The 18,397-nt window shown below is 51.1% G+C and overlaps 1 protein-coding gene across 26 annotated transcripts in view; it reads right to left on the bottom strand.

The window, feature by feature from the left end:
* The window catches only part of LOC135977977 (uncharacterized), a 143,872-nt gene that overhangs the window by 94,321 nt on the left and 31,154 nt on the right, over positions 1-18,397 (bottom strand). For 6 of the 26 annotated variants that reach the window (XR_010595411.1, XR_010595405.1, XR_010595413.1 and 3 more), the window contains exon 7: positions 10,586-10,689. The exons of 7 other annotated variants lie outside the window; for them this stretch is intronic. Coding sequence is in view for 2 of the 19 variants with exons in the window: in XM_065579094.1 (XP_065435166.1) it covers positions 13,256-13,402 (147 nt within the window). In the remaining 17 variants the exon portion in view is untranslated. Of the gene's footprint in view, positions 1-8,522; positions 9,041-10,585; positions 10,690-10,915; positions 11,372-13,255; positions 13,751-18,397 lie in introns of those variants that run through there. 13 more of the 26 variants (XR_010595408.1, XR_010595412.1, XR_010595403.1 and 10 more) reach the window with 6 other exon arrangements.

Consider the following 18,397-nt stretch of genomic DNA (forward strand, 5'->3'; position numbering starts at 1 on the left):
CGCCGCCAGCGCTGGGAGAGCTCTCTCGCAGCGCTGCAAGTACTCCACCTCTCCGAGGGGAATAGCTTGCAGCGCTGCGAGCGAGCGTGCAGCGCTGCAGGCACTGATTACACTGGCGCTTTACAGCGCTGCACTTGTTGCGCTCGGGGGTGTGTGTGTTTTTTCACACCCCTGATCGCAGCAAGTGCAGCGCTGTGAATTGCCAGTGTAGCCAAGGCCTTAGAGACTAACAAATTTATTAGACCATAAGCTTTCGTGGACTACAGCCCACTTCTTCTGAAACCAGGTATATACTGTCAGTTTCTGAATGTACTGACAAAAACAGTTGTGCATGACGGTCATATTTACTCAGGACATGTCAGTCTACAGGATCTTAGTTTGAAATTTGCTTTCAAAATATTTCATTAGTGAGTTGGTGAAGATTATAAAATCACATCTCTAAAAAATCCTTGCATAGATTTTTAGATGCACAATCATCTTTAGCCTTAAATGCTTGGATCTTCAGACATATGATTTTTTAAATAAATCCTTCAAAAGACCTCCCTTATCTAAAATACACATGTTAATTACTATAGTAAAAAAACTTACTTCCAAAGTCTTCCAGTCCTTTCTGCTCATCCATTTCTCCCTTCACCCCTCTCCCCCAACCCCCACTGAAGAGAGCCCTTAAACGGACAACAGACCTTTGCTTCCAGATAGCTGGACGAAGAGTTTCCCCTTCTTTACTTCTGACTATCTTTTGATGAACTAGTTTTAAGCAAAATCAGTACCTTAGTAAGATATAAAATCCTTTGTTGTGCCTACAATCTTTGGAAACATATTTTTTAAAGTTGGTGAAATTTCATAAACGTGTATTGTTATGGAGATCACACACAGTAAATTAGTGTTCCCTTTTTCTAAAAGCAATGAACATTGTTATGAACAAACTAAACCTCTGTAACTGATAAACTGAAAATATTTTCTGTTTCAGTGAGTTAAATATGTAGTAATCTGGAATGATAACTTTATGAAGGTTTAGAGTACATTTAAAATATAAAATCAGCTTAGAAATACTGATTAAGAAAATGTAAAACAGAAAAGAGCTGCATCATGTATTCCATAATATTTAATGTTGTATTCAGAAAGACAGCTTACTCACCCGTACTACAAAGTTTTTGCAAATAAATGTCTGACAAACTTCAGGGCATATCAAAAAACCTGTGACTGACATTTTTTATTCCCAAGTTTAGTGCTTTTAATTAGGTACCTTCTGCATGTCCATTTCACGTGAGGGAGAAGATACAGGGATCTCCGTGGGGAACTGTGACTCTAAGCCACCGTGAGGCGGGACGGGCATCTTGTTATTCTTTCTGCTTTGTGCCTCCGCCCCCGCCGGGCTGCAAGCTCAGGCTGCCGTCAGGCATAGGGGCACCAGTTTAATAATAATGCATAGGGCCCCATAAATCCTAAGGATGGCCCTAGGGGGAGCCAAAAAGCGGTGCCCTGGCTTGGCAGGGAGGAACCGCCTTCCGGAGACACCAGAGAGCCAGAACGTCGGCTTGTGGGGGCAGCGAGCCCCCACCATGGAGGAGCCGGTGCGGCGCGGGGGGGAGGAGCCCTGCAAAGGTGGCAGCGCCGCTAGCGGGGAGCAGCCGTGCCCCTTGCCCCTCCTGCCCAGGTTGCGGAAAGGAGTCCCCCCGGGGGCGCCTGCAGCTGCAGCAGATGCATGCGGGCAGAGGCCCCCGTGCGCACCCCAGCTCCCCCCTCGCTGTGCTCGGGGTCTCCGGCTCCCGGGCATGTGAGCCACTGCCGGGGCGCGGAGCCCGGAGCCTGCTCTTGGAGTGGCAGCAATGGTGGCAGCTCACACTCCCGGGAGCCGCAAAGCCTGAGCGCAGCGAGGAAGGAGCCGGGGGACGCATGGGGTCCACTGCCCGCATGCATCGACTGCATGGAGCAACAGTGACACTTTGTGGCCACGCGGGGTAATGCACGAGCATTTCCTTAAGGAGCAACAGTGACACCATATGGCTATGCGGGGTAATGCACACAGCATTTCCTTCATGGAGCGACAGTGACACCATGTGGTCATGCGAGGTAATGCCCAGAGCATTTTCTGCAGCGAACAACAGTGACACTGTGTGGCCATGTGAGGTACTGCACAGGGCATTTCCCTCATGGAGCAACAGTGACACTGTGTGGCCACATGGGGTAATGCAGAGAGCATTTCCTTCATGGAACAACAGTGACACTGTGTGGCCACGCGAGGTAATGAACAGAGCATTTCCTGAATGGAGCAACAGTGACACCGTGTGGCCACCCAAGGTAATGCACAGAGCATTTCCTTCATGGAGCAACAGGGACACTGTGTGGCCACGTGGGGTAATGCAGTGACCATTTCCTTAAGAAATAACAGTGACAGTGGGTGGCCACGTGGGGTAATGCACAAACCATTTTCTACATGGAGCAACAGTGACACTGTCTGGCCACGCGAGCTAAAGCACAGAGCATTTCCTTCATGGATCAAGAGTGACACTGTGTGGCCATGCAGGGTAATGCACAGAGCATTTCCTTCATGGAACAACAGTGACACTGTGTGGCCACGCGAGGTAATGAACAGAGCATTTCCTGCATGGAGCAACAGTGACACTGTGTGGCCACCCAAGGTAATGCACAGAGCATTTCCTTCATAGAGCAACAGTGACACTGTGTGGCCACGTGAGGTAATGCACAGAGCATTTCCTGCATGGAGCAACAGTGACACTGTGTGGCCACGCGAGGTAATGCACAGGGCATTTCCTTCATGGAACAACAGTGACACTGTGTGGCCACGTGAGGTAATGAACAGAGCATTTCCTTCATGGAACAACAGTGACAGTGTGTGGCCATGTGGGGTAATGCACGAGCATTTCCTTAAGGAGGAACAAGTATCAGGGGGTAGCCGTGTTAGTCTGTATCTACAAAAATAAAAAGGAGTCTGGTGGCACCTTAAAGACTAACAGATTTATTGGGGCATAAGCTTTCGTGGGTAAAAACCTCACTTCTTCAGATGCATAGAGTGAAAGTTACAGATGCAGGCATTATATACTGACACATGAAGAGCAGGGAGTTACTTCGCAAGTGGAGAACCAGTGTTGACAGGGCCAATTCAATCAGGGTGGATGTAGTCCACTCCCAATAACAGATGAGGAGGTGTCAATTCCAGGAGAGGAAAAGTTGCTTCTGTAATGAGCCAGCCACTCCAGTCCCTATTCAAGCCCAGATTAATGGTGTTAAATTTGCAAATGAATTTTAGTTCTGCTGTTTCTCTTTGAAGTCTGTTTCTGAAGTTTTTTTGTTCAATGATAGTGACTTTTAAATCTGTAATAGAATGACCAGGGAGACTGAAGTGTTCACTTACTGGCTTATGTATGTTACCATTCCTGATGTCCGATTTGTGTCCATTTATTCTTTTGCGGAGGGACTGTCCAGTTTGGCCAATGTACATGGCAGAGGGGCATTGCTGGCACATGATGGCATATATAACATTAGTGGATGTGCGGGTGAATGAGCCCTTGATGGTGTGGCTGATGTGGTTGGGTCCAAAACCCCAGAACCCCGACTAGGGGTATTCTATCTGCTACCCAACATCCATAAACCCGGAAACCCTGGACGCTCCATCATCTTAGGCATTGGCACTCTTACAGCAGGATTATCTGGCTATTTGGACTCTCTCCTCAGACCCTACGCTACCAGCACTCCCAGTTATCTTCGAGACACCACCGACTTCCTGAGGAAACTACAATGCATTGGTGTTCTTCCTGAAAACACCATCCTGGCCACCATGGATGTAGAAGCACTTTACACCAATATTCCACATGAGGATGGACTACAAGCTGTCAGGAACAGTATCCCTGATGAGGCCACAGCACGCCTGGTGGCTGAGCTTTGTGACTCTGTCCTCACCCACAACCACTTCAGATTTGGGGACAACTTATACCTTCAAGTCAGTGGCACTGCTATGGGTACCCGCATGGCCCCACAGTATGCCAACATTTTTATGGCTGACTTAGAACAACGCTTCCTCAGCTCTCGTCCCCTAGTGCCCCTCCTCTACTTGCGCTACATTGATGACATCTTCATCATACGGACCCACGGAAAGGAGGCCCTTGAAGAATTCCACCTGGACTTCAACAATTTCCACCCCACCATCAACCTCAGCCTGGACCAGTCCACACAAGAGATCCACTTCCTGGACACTACAGTGCAAATAAGTGATGGTCACATAAACACCACCCTATACTGACCGCCAACCTACTGACCGCTATACGTACCTACATGCCTTCAGCTTCCATCCAAGACACATCACATGATCCATTGTCTACAGCCAAGCCCTGAGATACAACCGAATTTGCTCCAACCCCTCAGACAGAGACAAACACCTACAAGATCTTTATCAAGCATTCGTAAAACTACAATACCCACCTGGGGAAGTGAGGAAACAGATTGACAGAGCAAGACGAGTACCCAGAAATCACCTACTACAGGACAGGCCCAACAAGGACAATAACAGAACACCACTGGCCATCACATACAGCCCTCAGCTAAAACCTCTCCAGCGCATTATCCACGATCTACAACCTATCCTGGAAAATGATCCCTCACTCTCACAGACCTTGGGAGGCAGGCCAGTCCTCGCTTACAGACAACCCCCCAACCTGAAGCAAATACTCACCAGCAACTACACACCACACCACAGAAACACCAACCCAGGAACCAATCCCTGTAGCAAACCTCGTTGCCTACTCTGTCCCCGTATCTACTCTGGCGACACCATCAGAGGACCCAACCACATCAGACACACCATCAAGGGCTCATTCACCCGCACATCCACTAATGTTATATATGCCATCATGTGCCAGCAATGCCCCTCTGCCATGTACATTGGCCAAACCGGACAGTCCCTCCGCAAAAGAATAAATGGACACAAATCGGACATCAGGAATGGTAACATACATAAGCCAGTAAGTGAACACTTCAATCTCCCTGGTCATTCTATTACAGATTTAAAGGTCACTATCATTGAACAAAAAAACTTCAGAAACAGACTTCAAAGAGAAACAGCAGAACTAAAATTCATTTGCAAATTTAACACCATTAATCGGGGCTTGAATAGGGACTGGGAGTGGCTGGCTCATTATAGAAGCAGCTTTACCTCTCCTGGAATTGACACTCCTCATCTGTTATTGGGAGTGGACTACATCCACCCTGATTGAATTGGCCCTGCCAACACTGGTTCTCCACTTGCAAAGTAAATCCCTGCTCTCCATGTGTCAGTATATAATGCCTGCATCTGTAACTTTCACTCTATGCATCTGAAGAAGTGAGGTTTTTACCCACGAAAGCTTATGCCCCAATAAATCTGTTAGTCTTTAAGGTGACACCAGACTCCTTGTTGTTTTTAAGGAGGAACAGTGACACTGTGTGGCCACCCGAGGTAATGCAGAGATCATTTCCTTCATGGACCAACAGTAACATTAGGTTGCCACGCGGGGTAATGCACAGAGCATTTTCTACATGGAGCAACAGTGACACTGTGTGGCCACGCAGGGTAATGCAGAGAGCATTTCCTTAAGGAGCAACAGTGACACTGTGTGGCCATGCGAGGTAATGCACAGAGCATTTCCATCATGGAGCAACAGTGACACCGTGTGGCCACACGGGGTAATGCACAGAGCATTTCCTTCAGGGAGCAACAGTGACACTGTGTGGCCATGCAGGGTAATGCACAGAGCATTTCCTTAAGGAGCAACAGTGACACTGGGTGGCTACACGGGGAAATGCACAGAGCATTTTCTGCATGGAGCAACAGTGACACCGTGTGGCTACGCGGGGTAATGCACAAAGCATTTCCTTCATCAGGGGTCTGGGGTGGAGGTGTGGATGAGGGGCTTGGGGTGTGGAGGGGGCTTAAGGCTGGAGGAGAGGGTTGGGATGCGGGGTTCAGGAGAGGGCTCAGAGCTGAGGCAGAGGCTTGGGATGCGGGGGGTGGGGGGAGAGTTCTGACTGGGGGTTCAGGCTCTAGGGTGGGGCCAGGCATGAGCAGTTTGGGGTGCAGGCAGGCTGCCCTAGGGCTGGTGCCGGAGGACTCCCCCCAGCAGGAGGGCCGACAGGGAGGGAGCATGGGGCTCCGGAGAAGGGCCCGCTCTCCCACTTGCCAGCAGCAGGGAGCTCCGGGCCTGGGGAGAAGCCCACAGCAGCCCTGCAAGCCCCAACTTGCTCCCCTCCCCAGTTTCCGCCCACCCCCTACCTCTCTCCTCTTCAGGTCCCTGCCGTATGGCCCTTTAGAGCTGCTGCACGGCTAGTTATAGCCAGCTGCGCGGCCGCGCAGCTTAGAGGGAATTTAGCGCACTTAGGCTCGATGGGAGCCGCCACTGGCTCGCGGGCCTTGCAATGCAGAACACTGATTTATTATCTGAATTATCGTAGCAAATGGCCCATGACCCCATTGTGCTAGGCGCTGTACGCAAAGGGAATAAAGAGACAGGCCCTGCCCCTGCTCTAGTCTATGCCATCTCTAACATTAACAACTCCTGGCTCATGTCCCACGTAAGAGACAGCCCCAAATCCCTGTCTTTGTATCTCCTCTGAACAACCCGGGAATAGCAACACCTGCTTCTCCAGCCCCATGATGCACCCAAACAACCCTGTAGTTCAGTTAACAGCACAGCTGCAGGGGCTGGGGGCGCTGCTCTCACAGGTGTTCCCCTTACCGTGCGCTCTGATGGGCTGGGAGCACAAAGCGCAGTTTGTATGGGAGCAGGGCAGCAGCAGCTGCTCCTGAGGACTTCCAATAAAAGTCATAAGAACGTAAAAATGGCCCTACCGGGTCAGACCCAAAGTCCATCTAGCCCAGTATCCTGTCTTCCCACAGTGGCCAGTGCCAGGTGCCCCAGAGGTAATAAACAGAACAGGGAATCATCAAGTGATCCATCCCCTGTCGCCCATTCCCAGCTTCTGGCAAACAGAGGCTAGGGACATCATCCCTGCCCCTCCTGGTTAATAGCCATTGATGCATTTATCCACCGTGAACTTATCTAGTTCGTTTTTGAACCCTGTTATAGTCTTGGCCTTCACAACATCCTCTGGCAAGGAGTTCCGCAGGTTGACTGTGCATTGTGTGAAGAAATACTTGTTTTTATTTGTTTTAAACCTGCTGCCTATTAATTTCATTTGGTGACCCCTAGTTCTTGTATTATGAGAAGTAGTAAACAACACTTCCTTATCTACTTTCTCTACACCAGTCATGATTTTATAGACCTCAATCATATCTCCCCTTAGCCGTCTCTTTTCCATGCTGAAAAGTCCCAGTCTTATTAATCTCTCCTCATACGGAAGCCGTTCCATACCCCTAATCATTTTTGTTGCCCTTTTCTGAATCTTTTCCAATTCCAATATATCTTTTTTTGAGATGGGGTGACCACATCTGCACACAGTATTCAAGATGTGGGCTTACCATGGATTTATATAGAGGCAACATGATATTTTCTACCCTATCTTTTAACCAGTTACCAATCCATAAGAGCACCTTCCCTCTTATCCCATGACAGCTTACTTTGCGTAAGAGCCTTTGGTGAGGGACCTTGTCAAAGGCTTTCTGAAAATCATAGTACACTATAGCCACTGGATCCTCTCGGTCCACGTCCTTGTTGACCCCATCAAAGAAGTCAACGTTCAGTGGTCCGGCGCTTCTCCCTGTTGTCTGCCTATGTCCCTGTCATAAACATACAACTAAGGGTAGCATAAAATCCCTCTTTACCCTGTAAAGGGTTAATTCCTCTTTTACCTGCCCTGTTCTCATTTGTGCCCCCTAAACTAGCACCCTGCTCTGCCACTGCCTGAATGTGCTGCAGAATGGGGGTCTCTTGCAGGGCAGACAACGCATTGCCTCTGCCCTGGTGCAATCTAGCCTAGCTGGGTCCTCCTCCTTCGCGGGGAAGGAGGACTGGTCATCAGGCTGAGCAGGGCTGACTTTGTCAGCTCCTTGGAGTTAGATGACTGGATTAAAGAGCACTAGATCAGCGTAATAAGTAGAAAAGCATATGCTTGTCCAAAAAGCCCCTGACAGATTGCAGCCTGCAGTGGTCTAAAGATGTATGGAGAAACTTGGCACCACATCAGCCAGTAAACCGATTGCCCACTGAGCTGAAAATACAGACGTATCAATTGCAAAACTGACTATGCAAAAACAGCAACAAAAGTCCGGTTTTTGATCAATACAACGCTGGCAACTGCACTGCCAAGGTCACCCACTGGGCCCAGAGTTGCAACTCCTTCTGTATTTTTATAGCACCTTTTATCCCCAAATGTGTTCCAACCGTACGCAAAGAGCAGCGCTGAAATGCAGCCACATCTGGGGGTCAGGGTGACAGCTGACCGGCTAAGTAGCAGATTGTAGAACAGGGAAGGCTGGGGGAAGGGATATTTCGCTAAGGACTTCCAAGGAAAACCCCATCCTCTTGCAGAAAAAAACATCTCTGGCAGGTCCTGCTACTCTAAGGACTTACCTGGAAGCCCCACACAGAATACTGTACGGTTTATGGAGCTCAGCTTCTCCAGCTATCTGAAGCCAATAGCAGGCTCACTGGAAATAGCTACAACACGGAGCTTAGAGGCCGTCATAAAGTGAAGGGCTGGGCCCATGCTGTCATTTACCAAAGAGTCCTGGAGAGTTCACACCAGGTGGTCCAGTCCCCAGAGCCATCCCCTCCTGCATTCCATGGCTCTCAGTATGGCAGTGAGGATCATATCCATACACAAGAGCCAGGCCCGGGTAAAGCAGCTAACTTTGGCAGGGCTGCTCAGAGGATTCAGGGGGCCTGGGGTATTCGGCGGCGGAGGGTCCCTGCCGCCGAAGACCCAGCACTTCGGCGTCAGGTCCCGGGGCGGAAGGACCCCCCGCCGCGAGTCTTCAGGGCACTTCGGCGGCGGGTCCCGGAGTGGAAGAAGCTTCGGGGGCCCCGAGTGAAGGACCCCGCTCCAGGGGCCCCGAAAAACTCTCATGGGGGCCCCTGCGGGACCTGGGGCAAATTGCCCCACTTGCCCCCCCTCCCCTCCCCCGGGCAGCCCTGAACTTTGGGCCCATTCCTGCTCCAGCTGGACTCAGCAGCAAAGCTCCAATTGCTTTCAATGGCAGCAGGATCAGACCCGGTGGATTCACCCCCCCCCCCCCCCCCCGGCTCAATCCTCCAGGTACAGCCTTTCTCCGCTGACATTCCTTAGCCAAAATCCGCTCCTGCCCATGTTTTTAGACTAGAAATGTCTCCTACAACAGCACTTTAATGTACACTAATGTAGGAAACTGCACTGCCTGGCTTCCTGCCCCTCAGTCATCTAGGCCCTAACATTCAGAGCTGAGCTACATTTCCAAATATATTGATTTCAGTTACAACACAGAATGCAAAGTGTACAGTACTCACTTTATATTACTTTTGATTACAAATATTTGCATTGTAAACAGATAAAAGAGGTGTTGGGCGGAAAAATCACTAAGGGGGCTGGTGCTGACGGGGCAGGATGTGTTGGGAGGGAAATGCCAGAGGTGGGTTTTGCTGATTGGACAGGAGGTGGTGGGCGGGGAAATCACTGAGGCAGCTCGTGCTGACAGGGTAGGAGGCGCAGGGCGGGAAAAGTCACTGAGGGGATTGGCGCTGACTGGGTAGGAGGTGTTGGGAGGGAAATGCCAGAGGTGGGTTTTGCTGATTGGACAGGAGGTGGTGGGCGGGGAAATCACTGAGGCAGCTCGTGCTGACAGGGTAGGAGGCGCAGGGCGGGAAAAGTCACTGAGGGGATTGGCGCTGACTGGGTAGGAGGTGTTGGGAGGGAAAGCCCAGAGGTGGGTTTCGCTGACTGGGTGGGAGGTGTTGGGCTAGAAAATCACTGAGGGGATTGGCGCTGACTGGGTAGGAGGTGTTGGGAGGGAAAGCCCAGAGGTGGGTTTCGCTGACTGGGTGGGAGGTGTTGGGCTAGAAAATCACTGAGGGGGCTGGTGCTGACTAGGTAGGAAGCGCTGGGCGGGAAAGCCCTGAGGTGGGTTTTGCTGATTGGGCAGGAGGTGCTGTGCAGGAAAATCACTGAGGCAGCTCGTGCTGACAGGGTAGGAGGCGCAGGGCGGGAAAAGTCACTGAGGGGGTTGGCGCTGACTGGGTAGGAGGAGTTGGGAGGGAAAGCGCTGGATGGGAAAATCTTTCAGGGGCTGGCACTGACTGGGCAGGAGTGGGAAAATCACTGAGGTGGCTCGTGTTGAGTGGGTAGGAGGTGTTGGGAGAGAAAGCCCAGAGGTGGGTTTTGCTGACAGGGCAGGAGGTGTTGGGCAGAAAAATCACTGAGGCAGCTCCTATTGATTGGGCAGAAGGCGATGGGTCAAAAACCACGGAAGCCAACCTCAAGGACTGGGCAGGAGGTAACCCTGTAGATGATACCCTTACTGGAGAAGAGACATGGAAAGGAAAGGGGAACAGACTGCACTATTGATATTACAAAAAGTACTGGGTAGGAAACTCCTAAAGCAGCTTGCACTCACTAGACAAATACTCCTAGGGGGCAAAGGTGTGTGCAGGCTTGAGCTTACCAAGAAAAAGACGCTAAGCAGGAAACCTCAAGCAGTTTGTGCCGACTAGGAAGAAGGTGCTGAGTTCTCGTGAAAGCTCTCCTAACTTCTGAAACACACACGTGCTGAAAACAAGGAATTAGGGTAATTTCCATACGGGGAGATTACTTTGTAATCCTGATGTGTAATGAGCCACACCTAAACAAGGGGAATCTTTTAGAACCTGTGGCTGAGAGATTCCCCATCCCCCTACCCCATCAGAAGGATTGAGGTTCTGTTTCTATTAGTCACAGTAAATTCCCACAGAATGATTTCTACTTGGCTTTTTTGAGATTTGAAGTGAAATCTTACTTGGGACCTATCCCGGTCAGATGGAACATGGTGTGGCGAAGGGGCGGCTGTAAGGGGATGGCGGAGGCCGTGGAAAATTCGCCCCTTTTCTCAAAAAAGCCAAGAAATGGCCCAACCAAGCAAACGTCGCAAAGTCTGGAAATGAACAGGAGAGGTGGGGGTGACTGCCCTGTAATCAGGGTTCAGGTCGCTTTCCCTTTTCTCCTCTCTGCATCGGCCCTCTTCACGCCAAGGTCCAAAGTGAGCTCCCTCTAACTAGGGTGTGGGTCTTTCTCTGCCTTTCACAAGGTAACACTGCCATTTGGAAGATAGTTCTAGAAACCAGCCTCATGAGAGGGTTCAGGGTTTGTCCTACTAGCTGTCCCGTGCCCTCCTCACTCACGCACTCAGCCAAATCAAAGCCCGCGTCCTCTGCATCCACCTGGACCCGCCTTCTGCCGCAAGCCCTCCTGCGCTCTGAAAGAGATCGGTGCCGAAAAGTAGGAATTAGGGTAATTTCCGGCAGGGCCGAGTACCTTGCCAATGTCATCTGAATCTACCTTGTACACGTGCTCTCTACTGAGCCACACCTAACCCGCTTCACCTCTCTCTTTCTAGCAACTCAAAGGACAAAATGGACAAGACGACACAAGCACCAAAGAAACTGCAGGAAAAGGGAAGAAAAAGCCACGGCCAACGGCTGCACACACCGCACACACAGCACACACCGCACCCCTGTACCGAGGGATCGGGTTCGACACTTCTCCTCACAGGCTTAATCCCCCTTCAGGTGCCCGGTAAAAGGACCTCCCTGTAAACAAGGATCACGGTCCATTCCTTGCCAACCAAAATGCTTTATGGGTCCCTTCCACAGCTGAGGAGGAGCGAGCCCCCTTTAAAACGGGTTGAGGTCTCTGTGGGTTTGAGCTCCTTAGGACCTAGCCTTTAAAATGCCCCGGGCCGTTGACCTCTCCCTGTCAGAAGGGTGCAGGTCTCCCCTTTCTAACTCCTCTTGGGCCGTTGGCACTCGCTGGGCAACGAGACCACCCACTTCCGAGGGAACGGAGGTCTCTCCTTTACAGCGCTTTTCGCTCTGGCCCATTGAAGGCCCCTGGCTTAAGGACCACCCTGTAAGGAGGGTTTCGGTCTCCTTTGCCATGCAAATTAAGCCACAGGTCACTTTGACACGCCCGGCAAAATGACTGCCCTGTAACCAGGGTGTAAGGTCTTATACCTCTCACGCTTAAGCTAGGGGAGCCTTTCTGTGCCTGTGGCTTAGCGACTCCCCCCGACCCTCCACCACTTGAGAAGAGTTGAACTTCTGTTTCTCTTAGTCACAGTAAATTCCCACAGAATGATTTCTACTTGGCTTTTTTGAGATTTGAAGTGAAATCTTATTTGGGACCTATCCCGGTCAGATGGAACATGGTGTGGCAAAGGGGCGGCTGTAAGGGGATGGCGGAGGCCGTGGAAAATTCGCCCCTTTTCTCAAAAAAGCCAAGAAATGGCCCAACCAAGCAAACGTCACAAAGTCTGGAAATGAACAGGGGAGGTGGGGGGCTCCTTTCGGACCCTCACTTCCGTGTAATCCTTCCTCAAGTCCTTTTGCCCTGCCCAATTTACACCGCTCAACCAACCACAACTTTCCCCTTTGTTTTCTTGTGCACAAGAAAGAACACTGTCGGACTGACGAGCGTCAACTGTAGGGATTCGGACAGCTCCGTTAGTTGTGTCTGAATTCCAGGCCTTGTGTCTCTTTGGTGATAAAGAGAGGAGATTCCTCGGGCTACGTTGGAAGAGACTGAGGTGGCGGTCCTTTCTGAAATATGTTCATGTTGAGATGTTGTAGGTAGATGCGGTGGTATTCAGAGCCGGCACGTGGGTGCACCTAACCCTACTAACAGGACCGCGTCACAAGTAAAAGGGGTCTTTTCTGGTAAAGGTAGGGGGCACAAAGTTGTCATTTTCTTGGTGGGGTAGGAGGTAAGTCGGGAAGGATGTCGCTGAGGGACGGAGGATTGATTGGAAAGGGGACACTCAGCAGGATCCCTCCCTTACTTGTTCATTTCCAGATCTTTTCACATTCAGGACTCCCCCCACCCTCATTGTGTAACGGAGGTGTATTATATTAAAGAAAGGGTGACTGCCCTGTAATCAGGGTTCAGGTCACTTTCCCTTTTCTCCTCTCTGCATCGGCCCTCTTCACGCCAAGGTCCAAAGTGAGCTCCCTCTAACTAGGGTGTGGGTCTTTCCCTGCCTTTCACAAGGTAACACTGCCATTTGGAAGATAGTTCTAGAAACCAGCCTCTTGAGAGGGTTCAGGGTTTGCCCTACTAGCTGTCCCGTGCCCTCCTCACTCACGCACTCAGCCAAGTCAAAGCCCGCGTCCTCTGCATCCACCTGGACCCGCCTTCTGCCGCAAGCTCTCCTGCGCTCTGAAAGAGATCGGTGCCGAAAAGTAGGAATTAGGGTAATTTCCGGCAGGGCCGAGTACCTTGCCAATGTCATCTGAATCTACCTTGTACACGTGCTCTCTACTGAGCCACACCTAACCCGCTTCACCTCTCTCTTTCTAGCAACTCAAAGGACAAAATGGACAAGAGGACACAAGCACCAAAGAAACTGCAGGAAAAGGGAAGAAAAAGCCACGGCCAACGGCTGCACACACCGCACACACAGCACACACCGCACCCCTGTACCGAGGGATCGGGTTCGACACTTCTCCTCACAGGCTTAATCCCCCTTCAGCTGCCCGGTAAAAGGACCTCCCTGTAAACAAGGATCACGGTCCATTCCTTGCCAACCAAAATGCTTTATGGGTCCCTTCCATAGCTGAGGAGGAGCGAGCCCCCTTTAAAACGGGTTGAGGTCTCTGTGGGTTTGAGCTCCTTAGGACCTAGCCTTTAAAATGCCGTTTGGGCCATTGACCTCTCCCTGTCAGAAGGGTGCAGGTCTCCCCTTTCTAACTCCTCTTGGTCCGTTGGCACTCGCTGGACAACGAGACCACCCACTTCCGAGGGAACGGAGGTCTCTCCTTTACAGCGCTTTTCGCTCTGGCCCATTGGAAGGCCCCTGGCTTAAGGACCACCCTGTAAGGAGGGTTTCGGTCTCCTTTGCCATGCAAATTAACAGGTCACTTTGACACGCCCGGCAAAATGACTGCCCTGTAACCAGGGTGTAAGGTCTTATACCTCTCACGCTTAAGCTAGGGGAGCCTTTCTGTGCCTGTGGCTTAGCGACTCCCCCCGACCCTCCACCACTTGAGAAGAGTTGAACTTCTGTTTCTCTTAGTCACAGTAAATTCCCACAGAATGATTTCTACTTGGCTTTTTTGAGATTTGAAGTGAAATCTTATTTGGGACCTATCCCGGTCAGATGGAACATGGTGTGGCGAAGGGGCGGCTGTAAGGGGATGGTGGAGGCCGTGGAAAATTCGCCCCTTTTCTCAAAAAAGCCAAGCAATGGCCCAAACAAGCAAACATCACAAAGTCTGGAAATGAACAGGGGAGGTGGGGGGCTCCTTTCGGACCCTCACTTCCGTGTAATCCTTCCTCAAGTCCTTTTGCCCTGCCCAATTTACACCGCTCAACCAACCACAACTTTCACCCTTTGTTTTCTTGTGCACAAGAAAGAACGCTGTCAGACTGACGAGCGTCAACTGTAGGGATTCGGACAGCTCCGTTAGTTGTGTCCGAATTCCTGGCCTTGTGTCTCTTTGGTGATAAAGAGAGGAGATTCCTCGGGCTACGTTGGAAGAGATTGAGGTGGCGGTCCTTTCTGAAATGTGTTCATGTTGAGATGTTGTAGGTAGATGCGGTGGTATTCAGAGCCGGCACGTGGGTGCACCTAACCCTACTAACAGGACCGCGTCACAAGTAAAAGGGGTCTTTTCTGGTAAAGGTAGGGGGCACAAAGTTGTCATTTCTTGGTGGGGTAGGAGGTAAGTCGGGAAGGGTGTCGCTGAGGGACGGAGGATTGATTGGAAAGGGGACACTCAGCAGGATCCCTCCCTTACCTGTTCATTTCCAGATCTTTTCACATTCAGGACTCCCCCACCCTCATTGTGTAAAGGAGGTGTATTATATTAAAGAAAGGGTGACTGCCCTGTAATCAGGGTTCAGGTCGCTTTCCCTTTTCTCCTCTCTGCATCGGCCCTCTTCACGCCAAGGTCCAAAGTGAGCTCCCTCTAACTAGGGTGTGGGTCTTTCCCTGCCTTTCACAAGGTAACACTGCCATTTGGAAGATAGTTCTAGAAACCAGCCTCTTGAGAGGGTTCAGGGTTTGCCCTACTAGCTGTCCCGTGCCCTCCTCACTCACGCACTCAGCCAAGTCAAAGCCCGCGTCCTCTGCATCCACCTGGACCCGCCTTCTGCCGCAAGCTCTCCTGCGCTCTGAAAGAGATCGGTGCCGAAAAGTAGGCATAAGGGTAATTTCCGGCAGGGCCTAGTACCTTGCCAATGTCATCTGAATCTACCTTGTACACGTGCTCTCTACTGAGCCACACCTAACCCGCTTCACCTCCCTCTTTCTAGCAACTCAAAGGACAAAATGGACAAGACGACACAAGCACCAAAGAAACTGCAGGAAAAGGGAAGAAAAAGCCATGGCCAACGGCTGCACACACAGCACACACCGCACCCGTGTACCGAGGGATTGGGTTCGACACTTCTCCTCACAGGCTTAATCCCCCTTCAGCTGCCCGGTAAAAGGACCTCCCTGTAAACAAGGATCACGGTCCATTCCTTGCCAACCAAAATGCTTTATGGGTCCCTTCCATAGCTGAGGAGGAGCGAGCCCCCTTTAAAACGGGTTGAGGTCTCTGTGGGTTTCAGCTCCTTAGGACCTAGACTTTAAAATGCCCCGGGCCGTTGACCTCTCCCTGTCAGAAGGGTGCAGGTCTCCCCTTTCTAACTCCTCTTGGGCCGTTGGCACTCGCTGGGCAACGAGACCACCCACTTCCGAGGGAACGGAGGTCTCTCCTTTACAGCGCTTTTCGCTCTGGCCCATTGGAAGGCCCCTGGCTTAAGGACCACGCTGTAAGGAGGGTTTCGGTCTCCTTTGCCATGCAAATTAACAGGTCACTTTGACACGCCCGGCAAAATGACTGCCCTGTAACCAGGGTGTAAGGTCTTATACCTCTCACGCTTAAGCTAGGGGAGCCTTTCTGTGCCTGTGGCTTAGCGACTCCCCCCGACCCTCCACCACTTGAGAAGAGTTGAACTTCTGTTTCTCTTAGTCACAGTAAATTCCTACAGAATGATTTCTACTTGGCTTTTTTGAGATTTGAAGTGAAATCTTATTTGGGACCTATCCCGGTCAGATGGAACATGGTGTGGCGAAGGGGCGGCTGTAAGGGGATGGCAGAGGCCGTGGAAAATTCGCCCCTTTTCTCAAAAAAGCCAAGAAATGGCCCAGCCAAGCAAACGTCACAAAGTCTGGAAATGAACAGAGGAGGTGGGGGGCTCCTTTCGGACCCTCACTTCCGTGTAATCCTTCCTCAAGTCCTTTTGCCCTGCCCAATTTACACCGCTCAACCAACCACAACTTTCACCCTTTGTTTTCTTGTGCACAAGAAAGAACGCTGTCGGACTGACGAGCGTCAACTGTAGGGATTCGGACAGCTCCGTTAGTTGTGTCCGAATTCCTGGCCTTGTGTCTCTTTGGTGATAAAGAGAGGAGATTCCTCGGGCTACGTTGGAAGAGATTGAGGTGGCGGTCCTTTCTGAAATGTGTTCATGTTGAGATGTTGTAGGTAGATGCGGTGGTATTCAGAGCCGGCACGTGGGTGCACCTAACCCTACTAACAGGACTGCGTCACAAGTAAAAGGGGTCTTTTCTGGTAAAGGTAGGGGGCACAAAGTTGTCATTTTCTTGGTGGGTTAGGAGGTAAGTCGGGAAGGGTGTCGTTGAGGGACTGAGGATTGATTGGAAAGGGGACACTCAGCAGGATCCCTCCCTTACCTGTTCATTTCCAGATCTTTTCACATTCAGGACTCCCCCCACCCTCATTGTGTAAAGGAGGTGTATTATATTAAAGAAAGGGTGACTGCCCTGTGATCAGGGTTCAGGTCGCTTTCCCTTTTCTCCTCTCTGCATCGGCCCTCTTCACGCCAAGGTCCAAAGTGAGCTCCCTCTAACTAGGGTGTGGGTCTTTCCCTGCCTTTCACAAGGTAACACTGCCATTTGGAAGATAGTTCTAGAAACCAGCCTCTTGAGAGGGTTCAGGGTTTGCCCTACTAGCTGTCCCGTGCCCTCCTCACTCACGCACTCAGCCAAGTCAAAGCCCGCGTCCTCTGCATCCACCTGGACCCGCCTTCTGCCGCAAGCTCTCCTGCGCTCTGAAAGAGATCGGTGCCGAAAAGTAGGCATTAGGGTAATTTCCGGCAGGGCCGAGTACCTTGCCAATGTCATCTGAATCTACCTTGTACACGTGCTCTCTACTGAGCCACAGCTAACCCGCTTCACCTCTCTCTTTCTAGCAACTCAAAGGACAAAATGGACAAGACGACACAAGCACCAAAGAAACTGCAGGAAAAGGGAAGAAAAAGCCACGGCCAACGGCTGCACACACAGCACACACCGCACCCCTGTACCGAGGGATCGGGTTCGACACTTCTCCTCACAGGCTTAATCCCCCTTCAGCTGCCCGGTAAAAGGACCTCCCTGTAAACAAGGATCACGGTCCATTCCTTGCCAACCAAAATGCTTTATGGGTCCCTTCCATAGCTGAGGAGGAGCGAGCCCCCTTTAAAACGGGTTGAGGTCTCTGTGAGTTTCAGCTCCTTAGGACCTAGCCTTTAAAATGCCCCGGGCCGTTGACCTCTCCCTGTCAGAAGGGTGCAGGTCTCCCCTTTCTAACTCCTCTTGATCCGTTGGCACTCGCTGGGCAACGAGACCACCCACTTCCGAGGGAACGGAGGTCTCTCCTTTACAGCGCTTTTCGCTCTGGCCCATTGGAAGGCCCCTGGCTTAAGGACCACCCTGTAAGGAGGGTTTCGGTCTCCTTTGCCATGCAAATTAAGCCACAGGTCACTTTGACACGCCCGGCAAAATGACTGCCCTGTAACCAGGGTGTAAGGTCTTATACCTCTCACGCTTAAGCTAGGGGAGCCTTTCTGTGCCTGTGGCTTAGCGACTCCCCCCGACCCTCCACCACTTGAGAAGAGTTGAACTTCTGTTTCTCTTAGTCACAGTAAATTCCCACAGAATGATTTCTACTTGGCTTTTTTGAGATTTGAAGTGAAATCTTATTTGGGACCTATCCCGGTCAGATGGAACATGGTGTGGCGAAGGGGCGGCTGTAAGGGGATGGAGGAGGCCGTGGAAAATTCGCCCCTTTTCTCAAAAAAGCCAAGAAATGGCCCAACCAAGCAAACGTCACAAAGTCTGGAAATGAACAGGGGAGGTGGGGGGCTCCTTTCGGACCCTCACTTCCGTGTAATCCTTCCTCAAGTCCTTTTGCCCTGCCCAATTTACACCGCTCAACCAACCACAACTTTCCCC

The sequence above is a fragment of the Chrysemys picta genome, unplaced genomic scaffold (assembly GCF_011386835.1).
Source record: "Chrysemys picta bellii isolate R12L10 unplaced genomic scaffold, ASM1138683v2 scaf90, whole genome shotgun sequence".
Lineage (NCBI taxonomy): Eukaryota > Metazoa > Chordata > Testudines > Emydidae > Chrysemys > Chrysemys picta.